Source organism: Lynx canadensis, chromosome F1 (genome assembly GCF_007474595.2).
Source record: "Lynx canadensis isolate LIC74 chromosome F1, mLynCan4.pri.v2, whole genome shotgun sequence".
NCBI lineage: Eukaryota > Metazoa > Chordata > Mammalia > Carnivora > Felidae > Lynx > Lynx canadensis.
Window position 1 is genome coordinate 65,480,798 of NC_044319.2, and position 20,045 is coordinate 65,500,842.

General features: G+C 43.2%; 2 protein-coding genes across 2 annotated transcripts; one reads left to right on the forward strand and one right to left on the reverse strand.

Annotated features, from left to right (window-relative positions):
• Positions 1 to 3,192: 3,192 nt before the first annotated feature.
• LOC115504941 (olfactory receptor 10Z1) lies at positions 3,193 to 4,134 on the reverse strand. Its single transcript, XM_030302203.1, has one exon. It carries the CDS (start codon positions 4,132 to 4,134, stop codon positions 3,193 to 3,195), a length of 942 nt encoding a protein of 313 aa, XP_030158063.1.
• A 12,881-nt stretch (positions 4,135 to 17,015) lies between these two features.
• LOC115504876 (olfactory receptor 10X1-like) lies at positions 17,016 to 17,948 on the forward strand. The gene has a single exon (XM_030302072.1). The coding sequence runs from the start codon at positions 17,016 to 17,018 to the stop codon at positions 17,946 to 17,948; it is 933 nt and encodes a 310-aa protein (XP_030157932.1).
• Positions 17,949 to 20,045: the final 2,097 nt, after the last annotated feature.

Below are 20,045 nucleotides of genomic sequence, written 5' to 3' on the forward strand. Positions count from 1 at the left end.
TACAGCTACATCCGTGGGTGTTTTCATGATCCCTACTGCTCAGTTGTGTCTCTATAACTCTTCCACTCCTAAAAGAATGCTCCCCTTTACTTTTAATGCGCCTCTCTGACACCAGGCATTTGCCTGGAAGCTGTCAGATTTCTGTTTCCTGTATCCAGGCCGGTTTCCCAATCTGCGATCCTCTCAAGGCCCAGGATCCGGATTCCTGCTTTCTCCAGTCAGATGCTGTGCCAGGCAACAGCCCTGTACTCCTGCTTGTCCAGTTAAATCATGGAATGCAAGATGCAGGGCACTGCTGGTCCCAGCTTCCACCAACATGAACAGGCGGCTTCAAGTGATGCTGTCTGGAACCTCCAAACAATAATAGATGGCTGTAAGGAGTGCTCTGTGCGTGGCAGGCTCTGTTCTGAAAACTTTATAACAATCTTCTCCAAAAGAGCCCTAGAAATCAGATGCCACTAGGGGTGCTGGGTGGCTCCGTGGGTGAAGCAGTCGATTTCGGTCCATGGCATGATCTCATGGTTTGTGAGTTTGAGCCCCGCGTCGGGCTCTGTGCTGACAGCTCAGAGCCTGGAGCCTGTTTCAGATTCTGTGTCTCCTTCTCTCTCTGCCCCTCCCCTGCTCTCTCTCTCTCTCTCTCTCTGTCAAAAATAAATAAACATTTAAGAAAAAGAAAGCAGATCCTACTATCATCCCATTCTATGGCTGGGAAACGGAGGCACAGAAAGGCGAAGAAGCTTGCCCTAGGTCACGTGTGCAAAACGTGACAGATCAGGGCTTTAACCTCAGGAAGTCAGATTCCAGACCCTCGTCGCTTAATGGGCTCCTTAAGGACCATGAGTTGGGCACATGTGGTCGTGTTCACATCGGAGGGGCCTCTGTTTTGCTGTGTGTGTGTGTGTGTGTGTGTGTGTGCGCGCGCGCGCATGCATGTGCCTGGAAGGATGATTTATTCTTTGTAAGAAGCACATGGTCACTTATTTAACCAAAGGAGGGAATTTGAATCACCTAGAGTGATTTCATAAACTCTTTCTGCCTGGCCCCACCCCAGGTCAGTTGTAGGCTCTGTCTGTAGGGATGGCTCCCAGGGACACCTATTCTGAACAATCGTTCCACCCCCATGTGATTTTTACGTCCTTCCAAACTTAAGACAACTACATTTGGAAGTCAGTAGGACCTTTGAGTATTACTTACTAAATTCTTGGAACATCTTTTCCCACCACTGCTAGGTGTGCATTTAGGGAATGCTGTGCTAGATGGACTGAATCGATTTGGGAAATGAATTTGCTCAGGCAGCCTCAGTGCAATGGGGAGATTACTCCCAGCCCGGAGTGAAAAGGATGCGAGAGTACCCAACTTCTCTCCAATGACCCAGGCCCTTTCTGCCATCTGACTAACTCTCCTACCTCTCCCCAACCTGTTCTCTTCTCTGGGATCTGGCTCCCTTCTTCCCAAATTTAATTTCCACAAAGTTCTAACGGGAGTCTGTGTTTCTTCCCTGAGAACATAGAAAAGTATGAATTCTCATTTGAAAAAAAATCCCCCCAATATGAGTTTCTCTCAACTCTGGCCCCCCACTGCTCATTCATTGCTGAATTATGTGAATTCGGCATTTTCAAAACCTCTTATGTTTCATAATTTTCTTCAGCTTCCAGCCCCACTATCCACGTTCTGGTCTCCATGCCTTTCTTTATGATGATGATGATGGATTTCTTACTGATCTCTTTGCCTCTTTTTTCTCTCTGCTGAGATCTGTCATCCTCTCTGCTGCTGGATTAATCTTCCTGAATCAGTTTCCAGATGCCACTCAGCTCTCTGCTCAGAGGTTTTACGGTGTCCTCTCTCCCACTGTCGAAGGCATCAAGCCTGAAGCAAGGTATTGAAGCTGCTCTCCGCGAAAAAATGCCTTCACCCAAGCCAACTTCTCAGCACCACTGGTGACGCATTTTCAGCGTCTCTGGACAATTCACCAAACTCTGACACAGGCCTAGATTGCCTTGCCATTGAGACTTTAGTTACCCTATTTTCTCTTTTAGCAGATTCTTCCTTCCCACTGACTGCATTAAAACTTACCCATCTGTGAAGAACAAGTTCAAGTATCACCTTAGACACAAAACCTCTGAAATCCACCGATGTTAACCTTGAAGTCTCTGATTCTCCAGAGAAATTAACCTCTCCCCAAACTAAAAGCTGATATTACGTTGCTTAGCTCGTTATCAATAATAGCAACCGACACTTATGGGAAGATGACTGTGATCCAAGTACTGTGCTAAATTCTTTACATGCATGGTTCCGTTTAGTAAGCCATGCAAAACCACCAAGGTACAACCATTTTACAGATGAGGACGTTGAGGCTGAGAAAGGTAATGTAACTTACCCAGCATCACACAGTTAGTTACAGGGCCTGCATTCAAACTCCTACCTGACAACCGTGCGAATTCATGATACCTTTACCTACCCCTAAGAATGTCTGTGCACGAGATATTACAGGTGGAAAGTGTAATACACAGGACAGTGTTCCACCACGGTTTCTACAGGACAGTGTCCGTGCTAGGGAGTGAGCCAAGCAAGGAAGTCCTTAACACCAGAGATCATGAGGCCAACACAGGGCACAAAGAAACAATGAGCCAGAGATAGATGGGACAATAATATAAAAAAAAGATGAAAGGCACCCTCTGGGGGAGAGAAAAAAAAAACCTACCTTTTCATTTAACAGAACATTCAAACGAATCTGTCAAATAGATTCTCAATGAATTTCGATCTTGGAAGAGCATTATAGGTAGGATAGTCTAATTATGCAGTGATTTTACGAACATCTACAGTATCCCTGATAGGGCCCCAGCCAGCCCTGCTTTGAAGTTGAAGTGCCAAGCTGCTCTCTGTTCAGCCGAGCTGGAAAATTCTTAATGAATGGGGTTTCCGTGGTGGCGGCTCTTAGGCCGAAAGTGAAAATTCAGATTCTGAGCTCAGTGGGAGTTAAGCACCATGGACAGAGCAGGAAGCCCTGCTCAGCTCCCCCAGCAGCCCTCCCCCCTCCCCCCAACCCTGGGACTGTAGGCTGCAGGATTGGGCTCTCCCAGAGGGTTGGGGATGGGACAGCTTTGACCTGAGACGCAGAGCATGTGGCCGGTTGGCCTGGGTTCCTGTTCTCAGTCCAGCCTACGCAAAGGAGGCTGAGCCACAGGAGAGCCTTCATCCTGCACCCAACAACCTCCCTCGGAAGGCACTTCTCAGGGCTGTTTGCACAGCCCGATTCCTTAGACTGTAAACAATAGGGTTGAGGAGAGGGGTCACCACAGTATAGGTGACTGCAATCAGCTGATCCCGCTCAAGAGAGTAACTGGCTTTGGGCCTCAAGTACATGAAGGAGGCACAGCCATAGTGGATGATGACCACTGTGAGATGTGAGGCACAGGTGGAGAAGGCCTTCTTCCGCCCCTCAGTGGAGGGGATCCTCAGGATAGCTGCCAGAATGTAGGCGTAGGAGATGGTGATGAAGGAGAAAGAGACCAGGAGGACCAGCAGGCTAAGGATGAGGATGCCCAGCTCACTCGGGCCTGTGTCCCCACAGGCCAGGCTCAGCACTGGTGGCGTGTCACAGAAAAAGTGCTGGATCTCGTGGGAGCCGCAGAATGGGAGGTGGAAAATGACCAGTGTCATTCCCAGCCCAAAGAGGTACCCACTCAGGAAGGAGGTGCCAACCAGCCGGGCGCAGAAAGGAGGATCCATGCGGCTGGCATAGTGCAATGGGGCACAGATGGCCACATACCTGTCAAAGCCCATGACGGCCAGGAGGAAGCAGTTGGTACAGGCCCACGAGGCAGAGAAGAACATCTGGGCAGCACAGCCCTCATAGGAGATGGCCTGGCCCCCCATGACCAGGCTGGAGAGCATCTTAGGGATGATGCCCAAGGTGTAGCAGGTCTCAGAGAAAGACAGGAAGGAAAGGAGGAGGTACATGGGGGTGTGCAGATGGCTGTCCAGCCTGATGACCACAATAATGAAGACATTGCTGGTCAGGGTGACCAGATACAGAGAGAAGAAGAGTGCAAAGAGCAGGAGCTGAAGCTCCCCGAAGCCGGAGAAGCCCAGGAAGACAAAGCCCCTCCAGGTGGTTGCATTGGTCTGCCCCATCCTCGGTGGTACCCTCACAGATGTGTGGATCCCTTTCCCCTTGTCTGTAGATGCCCCGCTTCTTTACAGGGCAGGATGAGGTGGGTTCTCATTCCTTTGTGCCTGTTGGAACTCAAAAAGACGGCTGTAATTTAGACAGCCATCAAACCTCAGAAAGGTATTTATCTCATTAGAGGCACAGATATGTGGATCCATTTCACATGCATGTATATGCATGCACAGGCATGCACAAAGGCACACAATGTGCACACATGTGCACACACATAGACACACACGTGTACATGAACACCAGGTGCAAAGCCCTCACACATAATCACGCATATCTCCTCAGTACACCACACGTTCGCCATTAATGACCATATCCACAAATCACAAATACATCAGGCATGCTATAAATGCACATCTACTGAGATAGCACATGAATAAGTAGATGTGTGCACCACACATATATTCATACCAACATCATATATACACCCACATAAGAATATTCACGTGGACACATATGCGTCGCCTGTTAGAACACGATGGGGGCTTAATGGACATTGTTTTATGAGTCAGGCAGCAGAACCGAGACTAGAGGAAAAGTGTCTGCGTCCTAATCTAACAATCCTTCCCCTAGTGACGACTCTTCTCAGACACCGTGGGACATGCACTCCCATGAACACGGAGCTCAGCAAGAATCCCTTGTCTGTGTTTTTCTCCCAAAGTCTTTTCCATATGAGTCCACGCCTAGCACTGGAGGAAGCATCAGAACTCAGGAAAGGGGCGGGTCCCCAGCACACCGATCAGCTGCCAGGGGCTGCCGCTGGGAGACCGGGCAGGGGGGGCTCTCTACTCACCCTCACCCGAAGAGGCTCATGGGGAGGCAAGCCCTCCTTCTCAGCGACCGTGCTCTACGCGCCGCCCCGCCACCCTGCCTGCAGGAGAAGAGACCTGAGATCCATCTCAGAAACTCCTGCTGTGGGCAAAAGGCGATGTTCCCAGGTTATACCAGGACAGCTTCCACACCTGTGGACCCAGGAGGTGAGTCATGTCTGCTTCCATGGAAACAGCTTCCCTCTCTGAGGGTCCCCTGTCCCCATGGGTGTGATGTCAGGAAGCACCTCTAATGGCGTTTGCCATTAGCTGTGAGTATTCTTTTGGGGAAAGCATAAGAAGAACCGTGAACAAACAGATGCTAGCATCATTATTCAAACAACAACTCGATATGTGCTAAATATTATATTTATTATTTTCACCTGTCAAATCTCTTTTAAAGCTTCAAATGCCCTGGTGAAAGAGAGTTGACAGTCGCATTTTATGGAAGAGGAAACCAAGCCCAATGGAGTCTAAGTGACCCATCCAAGATCGCAGAACTCAGATTCAACCTCTTAGAGTCTCCCTGTAAGATGTACACTAAGAACACAGGAATTCACCTTCCCCTGCTGTTGTCTCACGAGCTGGAGATGACTGTTTCTGACCTGTGTCCAGTTTCACAGGTCATGCTGCGTGCTCACAGTATGAGAGCACCCTCATTTCCCAGGTTTACCCCCTTCACCTATCCTCATCTGTCCACTCCACTTTTTCACATGCATCTTTTTAAAGCTTATCTATTTTTTGAGAGAGAGAGACAGAGAGCAGAGGATGGGCAAAGAGAGAGGGAGAGAGACGATCCCAGGTAGGCTGCACATTCTGAGTGCGGAGCCCGACGCGGGGCTCCACCCCACAAAACGTGAGATCATGACCCAGGCTGAAATCAAGAGTCAGGTGCTTAACCAACTGAGCCACCCAGGTGCCACCAGACACATCTTTTCAAAAGGAGCCTTACTTTATTTCCATCTTTCTGCAATACTGCAATAACTGTACCCAGATTTTTAATCCATCCGTCAGACCATCCTGAAACCTGAAAATATCCAGAAATTCCAGGCTTCGTCATCTTATCTAACTCTTCGCTCAATGCGCATTGTTCTCGAGTACACCAGCAGTGTGAACCCACCCCTCCAATACACATTTTTGCCCATTCGCTGGCTCAGGAGAAATGGTAATGATGATTGTTAAAATGCATTCAGTGCCAGACATCTTGCTGACTCCATTAGACGAATTGAACACTCAAAATATTTAAAGATTATTCTGATTACCCTCCCATTTTGGATAAGAAGACTGAAGCATAGAAAATGTAAATAACTTACTGAAGAGAAGGTGACAAGGGCCAACACGACAACAAGTGGCCTCAGGAACGCTTCTCTTCACTATCGTGTCATTTATGGTAACCTGCATCGGTCAGAAGGGTCCACGGGGCACCTGAGTGGATCAGTTAGTTAAGCATCCAACTCTTGATCTCAGGTCATGATTTCAGGGTTCTGAAGTTCAAGCCCCGCATCGGGCTCACTGGCAGCACGGAACCTGCTTGGGATTCTCTCTCTCCCTCTCTCTCTCTCTGCCTCTCCCTGCTCTCTCTCAAAATAAATGAATAAACTTAAAAACAGGAGTTAAGGGTCCAAAAGATGAGCAAGACATGAACATTAGTATAAGAGTACAACTGTTGGCTTTCTAGCAATTTCCCTAGCACTTGGTATTGTTTTGTCTGTCGACTTAGAGACTGTCGCATGCATTTGTCATTTAAAACATTCTACATAAACTTAATATTGAATGATTTCCAGTAAAATATGGAAAAGTTGCAATGACATGACTCTATTTACTTAAATCCACCAACACATTCCTATAATTTTTAAACAGCCATATGCCTTTTTAAAGAAATTAAGATAGTACTTAACACGTGCATATATAAACTTTTAAATTTAACCTCATGTTCAATTTCAGGGTTCTTCGTTCTCCCCTGTGTATCCAGGTTACCGTGGGCTTCACGTTCCTTCAGCCTTCTCTTAGTATATCTTACACTGCATGCTGGCTAGCAACTCTCCTCATTTTTGTTTATCTGAGGATTTTTTTCATTTTGCCTTCATTCGTGAAATACAGTTTTGCTGGATAAAAAATTCCTAGTCCATGGAGTACCTTTCTTCGTCTTCCCCTATGTCATTTTCAGCATCTCTGTCCTCCCTAATTTCTAATGCACACACTGCCCTTAATGACATTGTCATTTTATTCTATGCAAATTCTCCTGTTGTTTCAACATTTTCTCTTTAACTTTGGCTTTCATCTATTTGTGTATGGTGTGTTTACATATGCTTTTGTGTTTTTCTTACTTGTGATTTATGGAACATCATGACTTTCTACCTCATTGTGTTCTACCAAATTTGGGCAGTTTTCAGCTATTATTTCTTGAAATATCCTCATCCCCTGTATCTTTTCATTTCCTTCTGATCTTCCCATTACACAAATGTTGGACTACTTGGTATCATCTCAAAAAATCTCGCAGAGTGGATTCATTTTAACCCTTTTTTTCCGTCTTCAGATCAACTTATTTGTATTGTTTTATTTTTCAGTTCATCAGTCCTTTCTTCTCTCATCTCCAAAATTGAGCCTATTTAATGAAAAATAATGTATTCCATCAATATGTAAAAAGAATAATGTTTCGTGACAAAAGGGGATTTATTCCAAGGATGCAGGACCGATTTACTATTTGAAAATATGTTGAACCATTCACTAAATTAGTCAAATTAATGGAAAAAAGATAAGCTACTCATCTCAATATTTGTACAAAGATTATTTGGAAAAATCAATATCTATTATTATATATATAAAAAAGAAACTCTGTTCCTACTTGAAACTAAAGCACATCCTTCCACATTGTAAAATATTGAATTCTTTTCCCTTGGATAAGCAATCTGACCACTCTACACAACATCGTGCCGGAAGACCAGACCAGTGTAATAATATCAGTAAAAAATAGAAAAGATGTAATAATTTGAAAGGGATGATAAAACCCTTCATTTGCAGATAACGTGACTGAGTACCTAAAAAATCTTACTAAACCCATAGAAGGACTACAAATACAATAAGTACACTTAGAAAGTTCTCAAATCAATTGCTTTTCTTCATATTAGTCACCAAAAATAAGAAATTCCCTTTTTTGTTAAAGAGAGAGAGTGTGCAAGGAGGAGAGAGGGGCAAAGAAAGAGATAGGCAATCTTAAGCAAGCTCCAAGCTCACTGCGGACCCACAGCTAATATTATCCTCAACAAGACTGGGATGTCCATTCTTACCATTACTATTTAACATAGTACTGGAAACCTCAGCAATCAGACGACAAAAAGAAAGGGCATATAAATCAGCGAGGAAGATGTCAAATTTTCATTATTTGCCGATTACATAACACTCCATGTGGAAAACCTGCAAGACTCCGCCAAATAATTGCTAGAACTGATACATGAATTGAGCAGTCACAGCATATAAAATGAACATACAGAACTCTTTGCCTTTCTGTACACCAATAATGAAGCAACAGAAAGAGAATTCAAGAAATCTATCCCATTTATGATTAATCAAAAACCATAAGATACCTAGGAATAAACCTAACCAAAGAGATAAAAAGATCTATATGCTGAAAACTAAAGAAAGCTTATGAAAGAAATTGAAGAAGACACCAAGAGATGGAAAAACATGGATGCTCATGGATTAGAAGAACAAACATTGTGGAAATGTCTATACTACCCAAAGAAATCTAAACATTCAATAAAATCCCCATCACAATAATACCAGCATTCTTCACCAAGCTAAAACAAACAAGTCTAACATTTGTATGGAACCAGAAAAGATCCCAAGCAGCCAAAGCAAACTTGAAAAAGAAAATCAAAGCTCAATTCATCACAATATGGACTTCAAGCTATATTATGAAGCTGTCGTCATCAAGACAGTATGGTACTGGCACAAAAACAGACACATAGATCAATGGAACAGAAGAGATAACCCAGTGATTGACGCAAAAATGTATGGCCAACTAATCTTTAACAAAACAAGAAATGCCAATTTCTACAAAGCTAAAGTCAGAGCGAGTAAGCATATTGTCACACAGAGACTTGTATAATTATGTTTTAGCTGCTTAATTCATACTTATTGAAAACGTAAAGCAGTGCAAATGACCATGAGCATGTGAATGCCTAAACAAGTTCTAGAATATTCATGCAATGAAATAATACCTGGAAATGAAAAACAAATAAACGTGAAACAACATGCAAAAATCTCAGAAGCACTAGGTTGAGTAAAAAAAATCCACAAGCAACACCATTCACACCCTATGTGTCTGTTTCTGAATCCAAAGAACAAGAAAGTTTTATAACGTTGTTGACATCACCTCCCTGATGGTCCCTGTGGCTATGATTGGAAAACAGCACTAAGGAACTTGCTGAAATGATAGAAAAGTCCCAGGTCTTGAACTCACACTTCTGAATTACCAGTGGGTCAGAGGACAACTCAAAAGAGAAACACAAAAGTATATATCTTGCCACAGACGACAATCCCAAACTTACAAGATGTATCAAAAGCATCTGTTACAGGAAAATTTGTATTGATAAGTAACCCTCATTGTGAAGAAAGAAAGATCCCGAATACATAGTCTATCTTGACACCTGACAGAACTAGAAAAAAGAATGCACTAAACCCAAAGACAGCAGAAGGAAGGAAATAACAAAGATGGGCACGGAAATAAATAAAGACTAGAAAGACAGTAGAGAAGATGGATGGAATTAGCAGCAGGGGTGTTTGTTGGTTGGTGAGTCTTGGAGGGGGTCTGATTACTGTCTCCAGGTTGTGGACTCCAGCAGCTCTAAGACTGGGGGACTTAGGCAACAAGACCCAGGGAACTTGTCACTATATTGTGCTTTGGGCCCCAAAGCCCCGAGCTGCTCTTACCCTTTCCAGCGTTCAGGTGTGTCTTCTTCGGCAATGCCCAGAGTTTTCAATTGTACTAAGTTGGAAGAACGGGGAAGGTGTTTCTACTCTGGGGTCTGACAACTATTGTCCTCAGCTCTGTGTTATCAGAACGTTTCCTAAATCTACTGAGTGAAACCTGTATCTCGGACCTTTTCACAGCTAGGCAAATAGAGGGATAAGCAGATAGATAGCTGTAGCTGAGCGTGCTGTAGGCTCAGAGGCTTTCAGTAAAAATCTACTGCCCAAGGTGATTTAAATCAACAGGGTTTTTATTTTCCCCAAACTTCTGAATACATCAAGCTAGGCAACGTGTTTGCAATTAATAGATAAGCAATCATAACTGATAATCATTTTGTAACAACTGGAAAACCCAATTATGATAAACTTTTCAGAAACTGAAAAAAATGAATGTTAATGATCAACAGTGAATGTGTTTTCAAGTCAAATAGAATCCATATCATTGTTTTGGAGAAAGTACAAAAAGAAACTGACAAAATTATACTCCAATATATTGTTAAAAATAACTTTTGATGATAGACCATTTGGGTATTAAGGAAATATAACTTAGAAGGAATTCAAAGAATTGAGTAGCACTGCTTTTCTAGAAAAAAAAATTTTTTTAGAATAAAATTGATCCTGAACTGTTTCATTTATGCAAAAAAAAATGTTACTCATTGATATATAAGGTAATTTTTAAAGCACCACTTCCATTCAGGGATAATTTTACATTGAAAAAAATTATTTTTTTAGTGTTTTATTTATTTTTGAGAGAGACAGAAACAGAGTGCAAGATGGGTAGGGGAAGAGAGAGAAGGAGACACAGAATCTGAAGCAGGCTCCAGGCTCTGAGCTGTCGGTATAGAGCCAGACATAGGGCTTGAACTCACAAACTGAGAGCTCATGACCTGATCTGAAGTCGGACACTTAACTGACTGAGCCACACAAGAGCCCCTTACATTGAAAATTTTAATTTTCACATTTAATCAGATTTCCACTTGGACATAAATTATGGTAAAAACATTTTTAAAAATCAACCTATAAACATTTCTGTGGCAGAGAAGTATGCTGAGGAGACCAATCAAAACCATATACAAAACAAACAAACAAACAAATGAATATATAATTTTGTGCACATATGTCAAAGAAGTTCATAGAGAAAAATGAGAATATTTTTTAATTGGAAGGTGTAAATAGCAAAACAGTGTTGCATCTAAATGGCATTGAGCCCGGCTAGCTCAGTCGGTAGAGCATGAGACTCTTAAATGGCATTGAATACTTTTTGCATTTAAAATATTTTTTAAATGTGTATTCAGTTTTGAGAGACAGAGAGAGAATGCAAGTGGAGGAGAGGCAGAGAGAGAGGGAGACACAGAATCCAAAGCAGGCTCCAGGCTCTGAGCTGTCAGCACAGAGCCCAATGTGGGGCTTGAATGCACAAACTGTGAATTCATGACCTGAGCCGAAGTCCGATGCTTGACCGACTGAGCCACCCAGGCACCCCTGAATATTTCTTTTTTAAATGAGTTATAAAGAATGGAGTGAACATATCAATATATGCTATATGGAACTTGATATATATGGTGATTTTAATTTTAATGAAGAAAAAAATATATATATGTACATATATTTACCTACTCACATAAAGGAATATAGGGACAGCTCTCAATGTAAAGGGCATTGCCCAGGCCAACTGCAGTGACCATGGCCAGAGGAAGGAGACAGGCTGGTCATGTCTGTGATGGCTCGGGAGTGAATGCAGGGCGAGCTTCCCCACACAGAACTGTGTGGTTTCAACCCCTGCAGGCACCCGAGGGCAGAGCCCCTGGTTTCTTATCAGCTTGCCCAGCTGTGTGGCAGAAGGGAAGGGGTGTGGGGGGTAAAGTATAAAAGCTTTCAGAAAACCACAAAGTGGAGTCAGACTGGAATACATTCTGCCAATATCTCGCGATCTTGATGAATGTAGGCATGAGGTAGGTTTTAATATTGGATGCAATGATTTCCATTTGATTCTTCTTTAAGATTGTTACATATATGCAAGAACTTGTTAGTTTACATGTAAATTAGAATATGTTTGTTGTTCTCTATAAAAAAAAATTGGGAGGAGATTTTAAAAGGATTGCAATGAGCCCATACATCAAATTGAGGATCAATTTTGTTATTTTTTTCTAGTTTCTTGAGATAGGAATTTAAGTCATTTCATAGAGACCTCTCTTCTCTAATGTGCTATAAATACCCTTTCAGGATGCTCTAGGTGCAACCCACACATTTGGATATGTTGTCATTTCATTTTGCATCAGTTTATTAATTATTTCATTTCTTTTGAGATCACCCTTACAACCATGGATAGCTTCATAGCGTTTAATCTCCATGTGTTTACAGATTTTCCTACCGTCTTTCTGTTCTTGATTTCCAACTTGAATCCAACATGGTTAGAGAACCAGATGTCCTCTCTATAATTTCCCTTTATATTTCTGGCAAATAGATAGATTAAGGAGTGCACCTGTTGTGATGAGCACGTGGCGATGTGTGGATATGTTGAATCCTATATTGTACACCTCAAACTAGCATGACACTATATGTTAACGAACTAGAATTAAAAAGAACTTAAAAATGTTCTTGTCATTTGTCTTGAGGCCCAGGGTATGATTTTTCTTGTGTGATTTTTAGGATAGGTTACCTATGCCCCTAGGCCCAGCTGGTGATGCTGTTGTGGGCAGATGAGGCCTGGCTGCCTGGGGTGAGGTGGGGGCTGACGCGGCAGGTACAGCCAATAGGGTCCCCGCTGCCATCGGCTGTGGGTCTCCCTTACTAAGTCCCTGCTGCACTTCCCCTTTCTTGGTCCCTTGCCAGAAAGAACATCTGTGCTTTTAGTTATTTATTTTTTCCTTGGTCTTTGCCTGTGAACATTTTCCGACTGCAGGGTGCAGAGCTCTCCACACCCCAGCTGGACTACCTGAGGGATAAAAAGAAATCCTTGGAAACCCTCTGTGGTGGTATTCTTCAAGCGTGGAGACCCCTGGCCAATCCATCTTCCATGACGCCTCTTCCAGAGTCATTTTAGGACTGTTGGAATATTTCCATTTTTTCTACTTGTATTTAGAGGGCCCTGCAGAGAAATGTGAATATAGACCACTTTCATTGAACTTGAATGGACTGAAGATGCTAAGAAAGTGACAAAATACTTGACTAACTTTTAAAGCATTTTATAATTTTTACATTCCCAACAATGGCCTATGAGTTCCCCTACTTCCAATCCTAACCAACGCTAGGATGGTGAGGGTTTTTTTAACACATTTTAAAAGTCGTGTAGTAGAATCAAACTGGTTTCATTTTCTTTCATCTACCAAGGTACAATTTCCCTGTAAGAAGACGCCATTATAATTCTCTGAGTTCCTTCAGAGTACAGTCTTCCAACATCGTAGGCCCTAAATACCCAGGGGTGGAACTGGTGATGAGAGGGCCAGAGTGTGAGGGAGGGGGAGAGCATTAGGGATGCAGTTCACTCCCCTCCTTGCCAAACAAAACTCAGGAATTAGCATGGACTGGATAGGAACTCTGCAAGCTTTAAATCCCCAGAGATTCCAGGCAGAGTTTTCCTGGTCACATGTTACAAAACAGCCCTGGAACCAATGAGAGAAAATGACAAAGTTGAGTCAGAAAGTTCTCCTGCTCCCTCTGATGCAAGAAGAGACAAATCCCTTAGGGTCTCCTAACCAGAGCCAAACCTCTAGAGCTGAGGACCCACAAGTGCTAATGATAATCAGACAATATCTCTAAACCGGTGGAAAAAAAGGTTCTTAAGTGCTGTGATTCCGGGAGTGGTAGAATCAGATCATGGCACGTGTGGAAAACTCTAGGGCCACAGAAGGCTAAGGCTGGCACCAAATCACTTCCCAGCTGGGGAAACTTCGATCCAGAAGGCACAAGGACTTTGCTAAGGTCACTCAACTAGCAGCGATAAAGTTAAAACCACAGGCTCTTAGACAATGGCTTTTATACTAAATGGATCTCTGTGTCTTCTGAGCGAAGAGCAAAGCAGGCTTCCCACAATGTGAAGACCATCGTGGAAAATAGAACACTAACATTGAATTGGCTTTGGGGCGCTGATAACATACACAAGGTAGGAAACTCTTGTAGTGAATGGACTCTGCACTTTCTCCAAAGTACCATTTCTCTGGGACTCTGGAAAGGGTGTGTATTTCTTTTGTCAGTGGATCCAGGTTGCAAATTAAATTTGATACAACTTGATTTGGGGACAACTTCTGACATCGTTGAACATAGGGTGGGGTATAATACTCACACCATTACACACACACACACACACACACACGTCCAGAATATGTCAGAACTAGGGGAAGATTCTGAAATTCACACTCTTCTAGTGATGATTCACCAAGTAGGCGTTTAACTCACAAGCAAGGTAAGATTAAGTAAGGAATCTGTCTTGGAATATGTATTACTGATTCCTTGCATTTTCAAAATGTTTCTGAATGAAATGATGGATTGGAACACAACCCCCCTGGCTGCTTAGGAGGGGATATGGCATATGGTGTGGAATCAGACCGTCCTGCAATTCGTATGTCAAAGAGCTTCAATTTTGCCCCATGGGTCCCAGGTACTAACAACAATCGCTTTGCCAATATTCTCTCCTCTCACCCACTTTGCGGTACTTAGGCAATCTTTTGGTTCCACTATCCATCTAATTGCTCTACTGACAGGGTTCCCGTGGAGACTCTAGAGAATTTGGACACGTGAGTGTGTACAGGGTTCTACTGAGGCAGAAAATCTTCACAATCGCTCATGATAACGGAAGGGCGTTTGGCACCTAGCATTTCTGAGAGGGGAGAGGGTCTTCTGAGATAATCCGGAGTTTTCACAAGGCTCTTTCAGGGCAAAGTGGAACAACAATCTGCAAGAGTGGGTGGGGATCCCAAGGAGTTTCATGCTCCATTTGGATGCTGAGGAGGTTTGCCTAAAAGGCCTCAGAAGGAAGTCCGAGGGTGATTCAGAATACAGCCTTAGGCAGGAAGGCAAAATAATGCTCTAGACTTCTTTTGGGGATATAAAACTCACTTATGGAAGGTGAGGTGTGGACACGGGGGGGGGGGGGACATGCACCAGGAAAGGAGAAAGGATGGAGGGAAGGATGAGTCACATGTCAGGGGAGCCTGAGGAAGAAGGAAGTCATGTCAGGTCAAAGAGGACTAAAGAATCCAAGAGATCCCAAAGCGAGAGTCCCCATGGCTGCATATTTCATTGTGAAATGTCATAATTTTACCATTATGTTTATTTTTTTTATATTTATGCATATTGATTTATATGTTAAAACTATTGACTTATAGTTCAGAACTTCTTCAAAAATAATAATAAAGATTCAGCCCATTTTCCCAATGTTTCTTCTGTCTGTTGGTGACCAGCTTGACTCTGCTGACGGAATGCTTAATCTTAGCCTCCACCGTATCTACTTAAGACTGGAAAGACTTGTTATCTCCAGGCTCAACATTCTGCCCGATGCCGAATAACAAGGTAAAAGAGAAACTGTTTTAGATTCATCCTCTTTGCGATCACTAACCTATCTGTGCACGTGTATTGGGAATCATTACCTTCTTAAATTGCTCCATATTAGCACTCAGAGACATACAGAGGTCTGTGACTCATAGCCTTTTTACGGAAGGAGAAAACAAAGATAAATTGTAAGAATGTACAATTCAGTCAAAACATTGGCTTCTCGCTACAAATATGCCCCTTCATAGACACAGCTCTCTTCTTGCTAAAAAGAGGGAAATAATCTCAGCTGCCATACACATTCCACAGCTCTCCTACACACTTCTCATCCACGTGGTCATGCATAAAACCAACCAACATTAGAAGGAAACTAGCAAAACGTAGAGCCTATCAATGCTAGCTATTAAATATATTGACATGTGGCAGAGGAAACACGATGGATCAACATAATACAAGGCTGAGGGAATGTGTCAAATGCATGGAAAAGCAGCAGATTGTAGATTTCAGAGGAGGATGAGATTAAAAGAGATGCAGAATATCAAAGAATTTGTTGAATTCGAGGGTTGACCTTTTTGGGAATCTGAGTATGGCACTGAAGGAATGGGAAAATCTCAGCTGCACCTGAACCGAATTTGGATAAAAAGTCCGTTTATGGGGGCGCCTGGGTGGCGCAGTCGGTTAAGCGTCCGACTTCAGCAGGTCACGATCTCGCGGTCCGTGAGTTCGAGCCCCGCGTCAGGCTCTGGGCTGATGGCTCAGAGCCTGGAGCCTGTTTCTGATTCTGTGTCTCCCTCTCTCTCTGCCCCTCCCCCGTTCATGCTCTGTCTCTCTCTGTCCCAAAAATAAATAAACGTTGAAAAAAAAAAAAAAAGTCCGTTTATGGGTAGCATCACATACTCTAATGAATCGCTATTAATCCGGAGGGTCCTGGAGTATCCGATCTCCCCTGTCCTCAGAGTACAGGAAAGGGAGCATGTTTTTTATTTCTTTCATATATGGGACCTAAATGTCTCCTCCAAGAAGACTTCATGACTTTGGGCATCCTTACGATTATAAGCCATTGTCTACATTTGGTCCCCAATTACTAACAAACCAACTATGAATCTTCACCCATTGGATATTTACAGACAATATTTGTGTGGAAGCTGCTTTCTCAGACCCTGACTCTGTCTGTCTATTAGCTACTTGGTGATTGTTCTATGTTCAGAGTCTGATCCAAATCTGGCCGACCTCAGACACCTGAATTTCCTTTATCTAGACATTAATTACAGTATTTTTCCTCTTATGATATGACCAGCCAATAAAGTCTGCTAAAACAATAAGCCATGAAGAGTCTTCTGTCACCCACCAAGCGATCAGTAATTGCACCCCTAATAAAGGTATAACAAATGAACTAAAATCAGGAAAACCTGTGACCTACATACACATGGTGTTTTGCCACACAAATTGAAGAATCAACTGGTCATTGTAACTCCCTGATCATCTGTCTTATTCACACCACAACCTCAAAGAATAACGGAGAGTTGAATATTTACTTGTTGTTTCTTTCACATTTCAGACATGCCACAATGAAGGCCAACCAGACAGTCCTGAAAGAATTCATTCTTGTGGGCTTCTCCTCGTACCCACACGTGCGGACATTCCTCTTCGTGCTCTTTTTTGGCCTCTACCTTCTCACCCTCACAGGTAACCTGGCCATCCTGGGTCTAACTTGGGTGGACAGATCTCTCCACACCCCTATGTACCTCTTCCTCCGTGCCCTCTCTTTCTCCGAGACCTGCTACACGCTGACCATCATCCCCAAGATGCTGGCAGACCTGCTCACTGAGAAGAGAAGCATTTCAGTCCCGGGGTGTGGCTTGCAGATGTGTTTCTTCCTGGGACTTGGTGGCACCAACTGCATCATCCTCACGCTGATGGGATATGATCGCTTTCTGGCCATCTGCCACCCTCTCCGATACCCACTGCTGATGACCAATGTGGTGTGTGGGCACCTGGTGGTCTCTGCTTGGGCCAGAGGCTTCCTTATCTCTGTGACAGAGACTGCACTGATATTCGGGGGCTCCTTCTGCACCCCCAACCTGATCCACCATTTCTTCTGCCACATGCGGGCCGTGGTGAGGCTGTCCTGTCTAGACAGCGACCTCACCGAACTCGTTGTAACAATGGTCTCAGTGTCAGGTTTGATGGGTACCTTCCTGCTCATCGTCACCACTTACGTTTTCATTCTGTCCACTGTCTTCAGGATCCCTTCAGCCAAGGGCAAGCAGAAGGCCTTTTCTACCTGCGCCTCTCATCTCACTGTGGTCATCGTCCACTTTGGCTTCGCGGCTATTGTCTATCTGAAGCCAGAAGGCTCGGGAGGAGATGACACACTCATCGCTGTCCCTTACACCGTCATCACCCCTTTCCTCAGCCCCCTCATTTTCAGCCTCAGGAATAGAGACATGAAGAATGCGTTCAGAAAGCTGCTGGCAAAGAGGAGTTTCTGGAATACGTAATCCCGGATTGTAGATGCATGGTTGTCTGTTCCCTGATGTCAGCAGGCATTTATCGTGTGACGTCAGGAGAAGCCTTTGCCATTGACCTATTACCAGAGGTTGGCACATGGAAAACCAGAGACAGTCTGGGAGCTAAACCATCATAAACACTTACTTACTTATTAAGAAAGTTGTTCAATTACTTCTACTTCTCCTGGCTGTTCCTCAAGATGGTACCCTTCTACCAGTCGGCCACTGGGTGTCCTGCACCATTAATGGCATTTGAAGAACAAGATTGTGGAAGGCAAAAACAACCCCTGTGGCCACAACACTAAGAGATGCTTAAAAATATCTAAAGATACAGGGACAACTGGGTGGCTTAGTTGGTATAGCATCCCACTCTTGGTTTCAGCTCAGGTCATGATCTCATGATTCATGAGTTCGTGCCCAGCATCGGGATCCATGCTGACATGTCAGAGCCTGCTTGGGAGTATCTCCCCCTCCCTCTCTTCCCCTGTCCCCCTCACTATGTATCCCTTTGTCTCTCAAATAAATAAACATTTCAAAAATATCTAAAGATATAACGGCTAAAGAATGTTTTTAAAATAATGTTGTAAGGTGTTGGGCTGTGCCTCCCAGGAGGTAAACCATTTCTCACAGGTGATACACTATGTAGAAATCATCAGCAGTCCATTGTGTGTATCTGGATTGATGTGTATATTGGGAAGTCTTATGCCATACTGATTAGTGAAGGTTTTAAAAAACACTGTTCATGACTGTGTCCTTCAAGTGACTGTCAGAAGCTCACTCTGAATAAACAGAGTATCTTGAAACATTGATCCAACAAGCCAATAAGGCAGTAGAGTCTGCATGACAGGCAGAGTCCCTGGACGAAGGTTGGAAATAACCCCCATTTTCTTCAAAACAAAGGTATTCGAAGCAAATGTCTAACAAAAGCACATGTCATGATATCGAAGGATTCGACGTTGACGTGTATTGTGGAACAATTCTGGCAGAGATGTGATGTGCAATGAAAGAAACCAGAATCATTCAGCATCCAATCTCGGGAATTTTCTGACTTCTTTCCTCAGTTCTGTTGGTAACCCAATTTGTGCTCTTTCCTGTGGGACGTAACCTTTGTGAAGGGGGTTCATGTAGATCCAGGATATGACAAGCGTGGGGACAATGTCTGTTCCCCATCATTTACAGAGATGTTATAAAGATAAATGAGAAAATGGATAAAAAATATTATCAACACAGTGATTACAGTTACCTCTTGCCATGATTCTATTTTCTTCTCTACGATCAGCTGTGCAGGCAGAATATATCCCCTCATCAATCTGTTCTCAATGCCTCCATGACAAGATTTCTTCCATTTTGGTTCCACCCTGAGAACTGACTATCTAATCTAGGGAAGCCATAAAATCTTGTTGATAGAAGCCAACAATTTACCCAGTCCTGGTGGTCATAGGAAATATGGTCAAGTGTTAACTATAGTTCCTGAACTTGAATTTGAATTAGAACCAGTTAACCTTCACCTACCTGATATGGTGACTGTGGAGGCATTGCTACTTGCCTACTTAATATTTATTGTAGAGATAGAAATAAGAATTTGAAGGGGAGCTGGAAAATGCTTCTAAATAAATCATGAATCAAATAAAAATTCTTGCAAATCCTTGAAAAGTGGTTTGAATTGCAGAAAAGGAAAACACTACAAGTCAAAGCTGGTGGGACATAGCTTTTCAGTGTTTACATGGAAATCCACGGCCTCCAAAATGCATATTAGAGAAGTTCACAGACTGAAGGTTAATGATCTAAGCATTCCTCTCAACAGTCTGGGAAAGGAATAAAGAACGAACAAAAAATGATTGTAAAGAATAAAATGAATTGGTAAAAGCAGAAATTAATTAAGTAATAGTATACAATACAGTGGTTCAAAACGTCAAAAGGTGGATTGTTGAAAATAATAGTGAATCTATTGTCCCTGGGGAGACTGATAGAGAAATTAAGACAGGAAATGCAACTAGACAATGATGGGAATGAAAATTGGGGCGTTTCTCTCATCACACCCACATAAAAGATGAGACAATCTTCTGAGTGATTTCATGATCATGGCTT

What these genes read in the sequence shown, in the direction of transcription:
- LOC115504941 (XM_030302203.1), bottom strand. Translation starts at nt 4,134, where the DNA reads ATGGGGCAGACCAATGCAACCACCTGGAGGGGCTTTGTCTTCCTGGGC.
- LOC115504876 (XM_030302072.1), top strand. Translation starts at nt 17,016, where the DNA reads ATGAAGGCCAACCAGACAGTCCTGAAAGAATTCATTCTTGTGGGCTTC.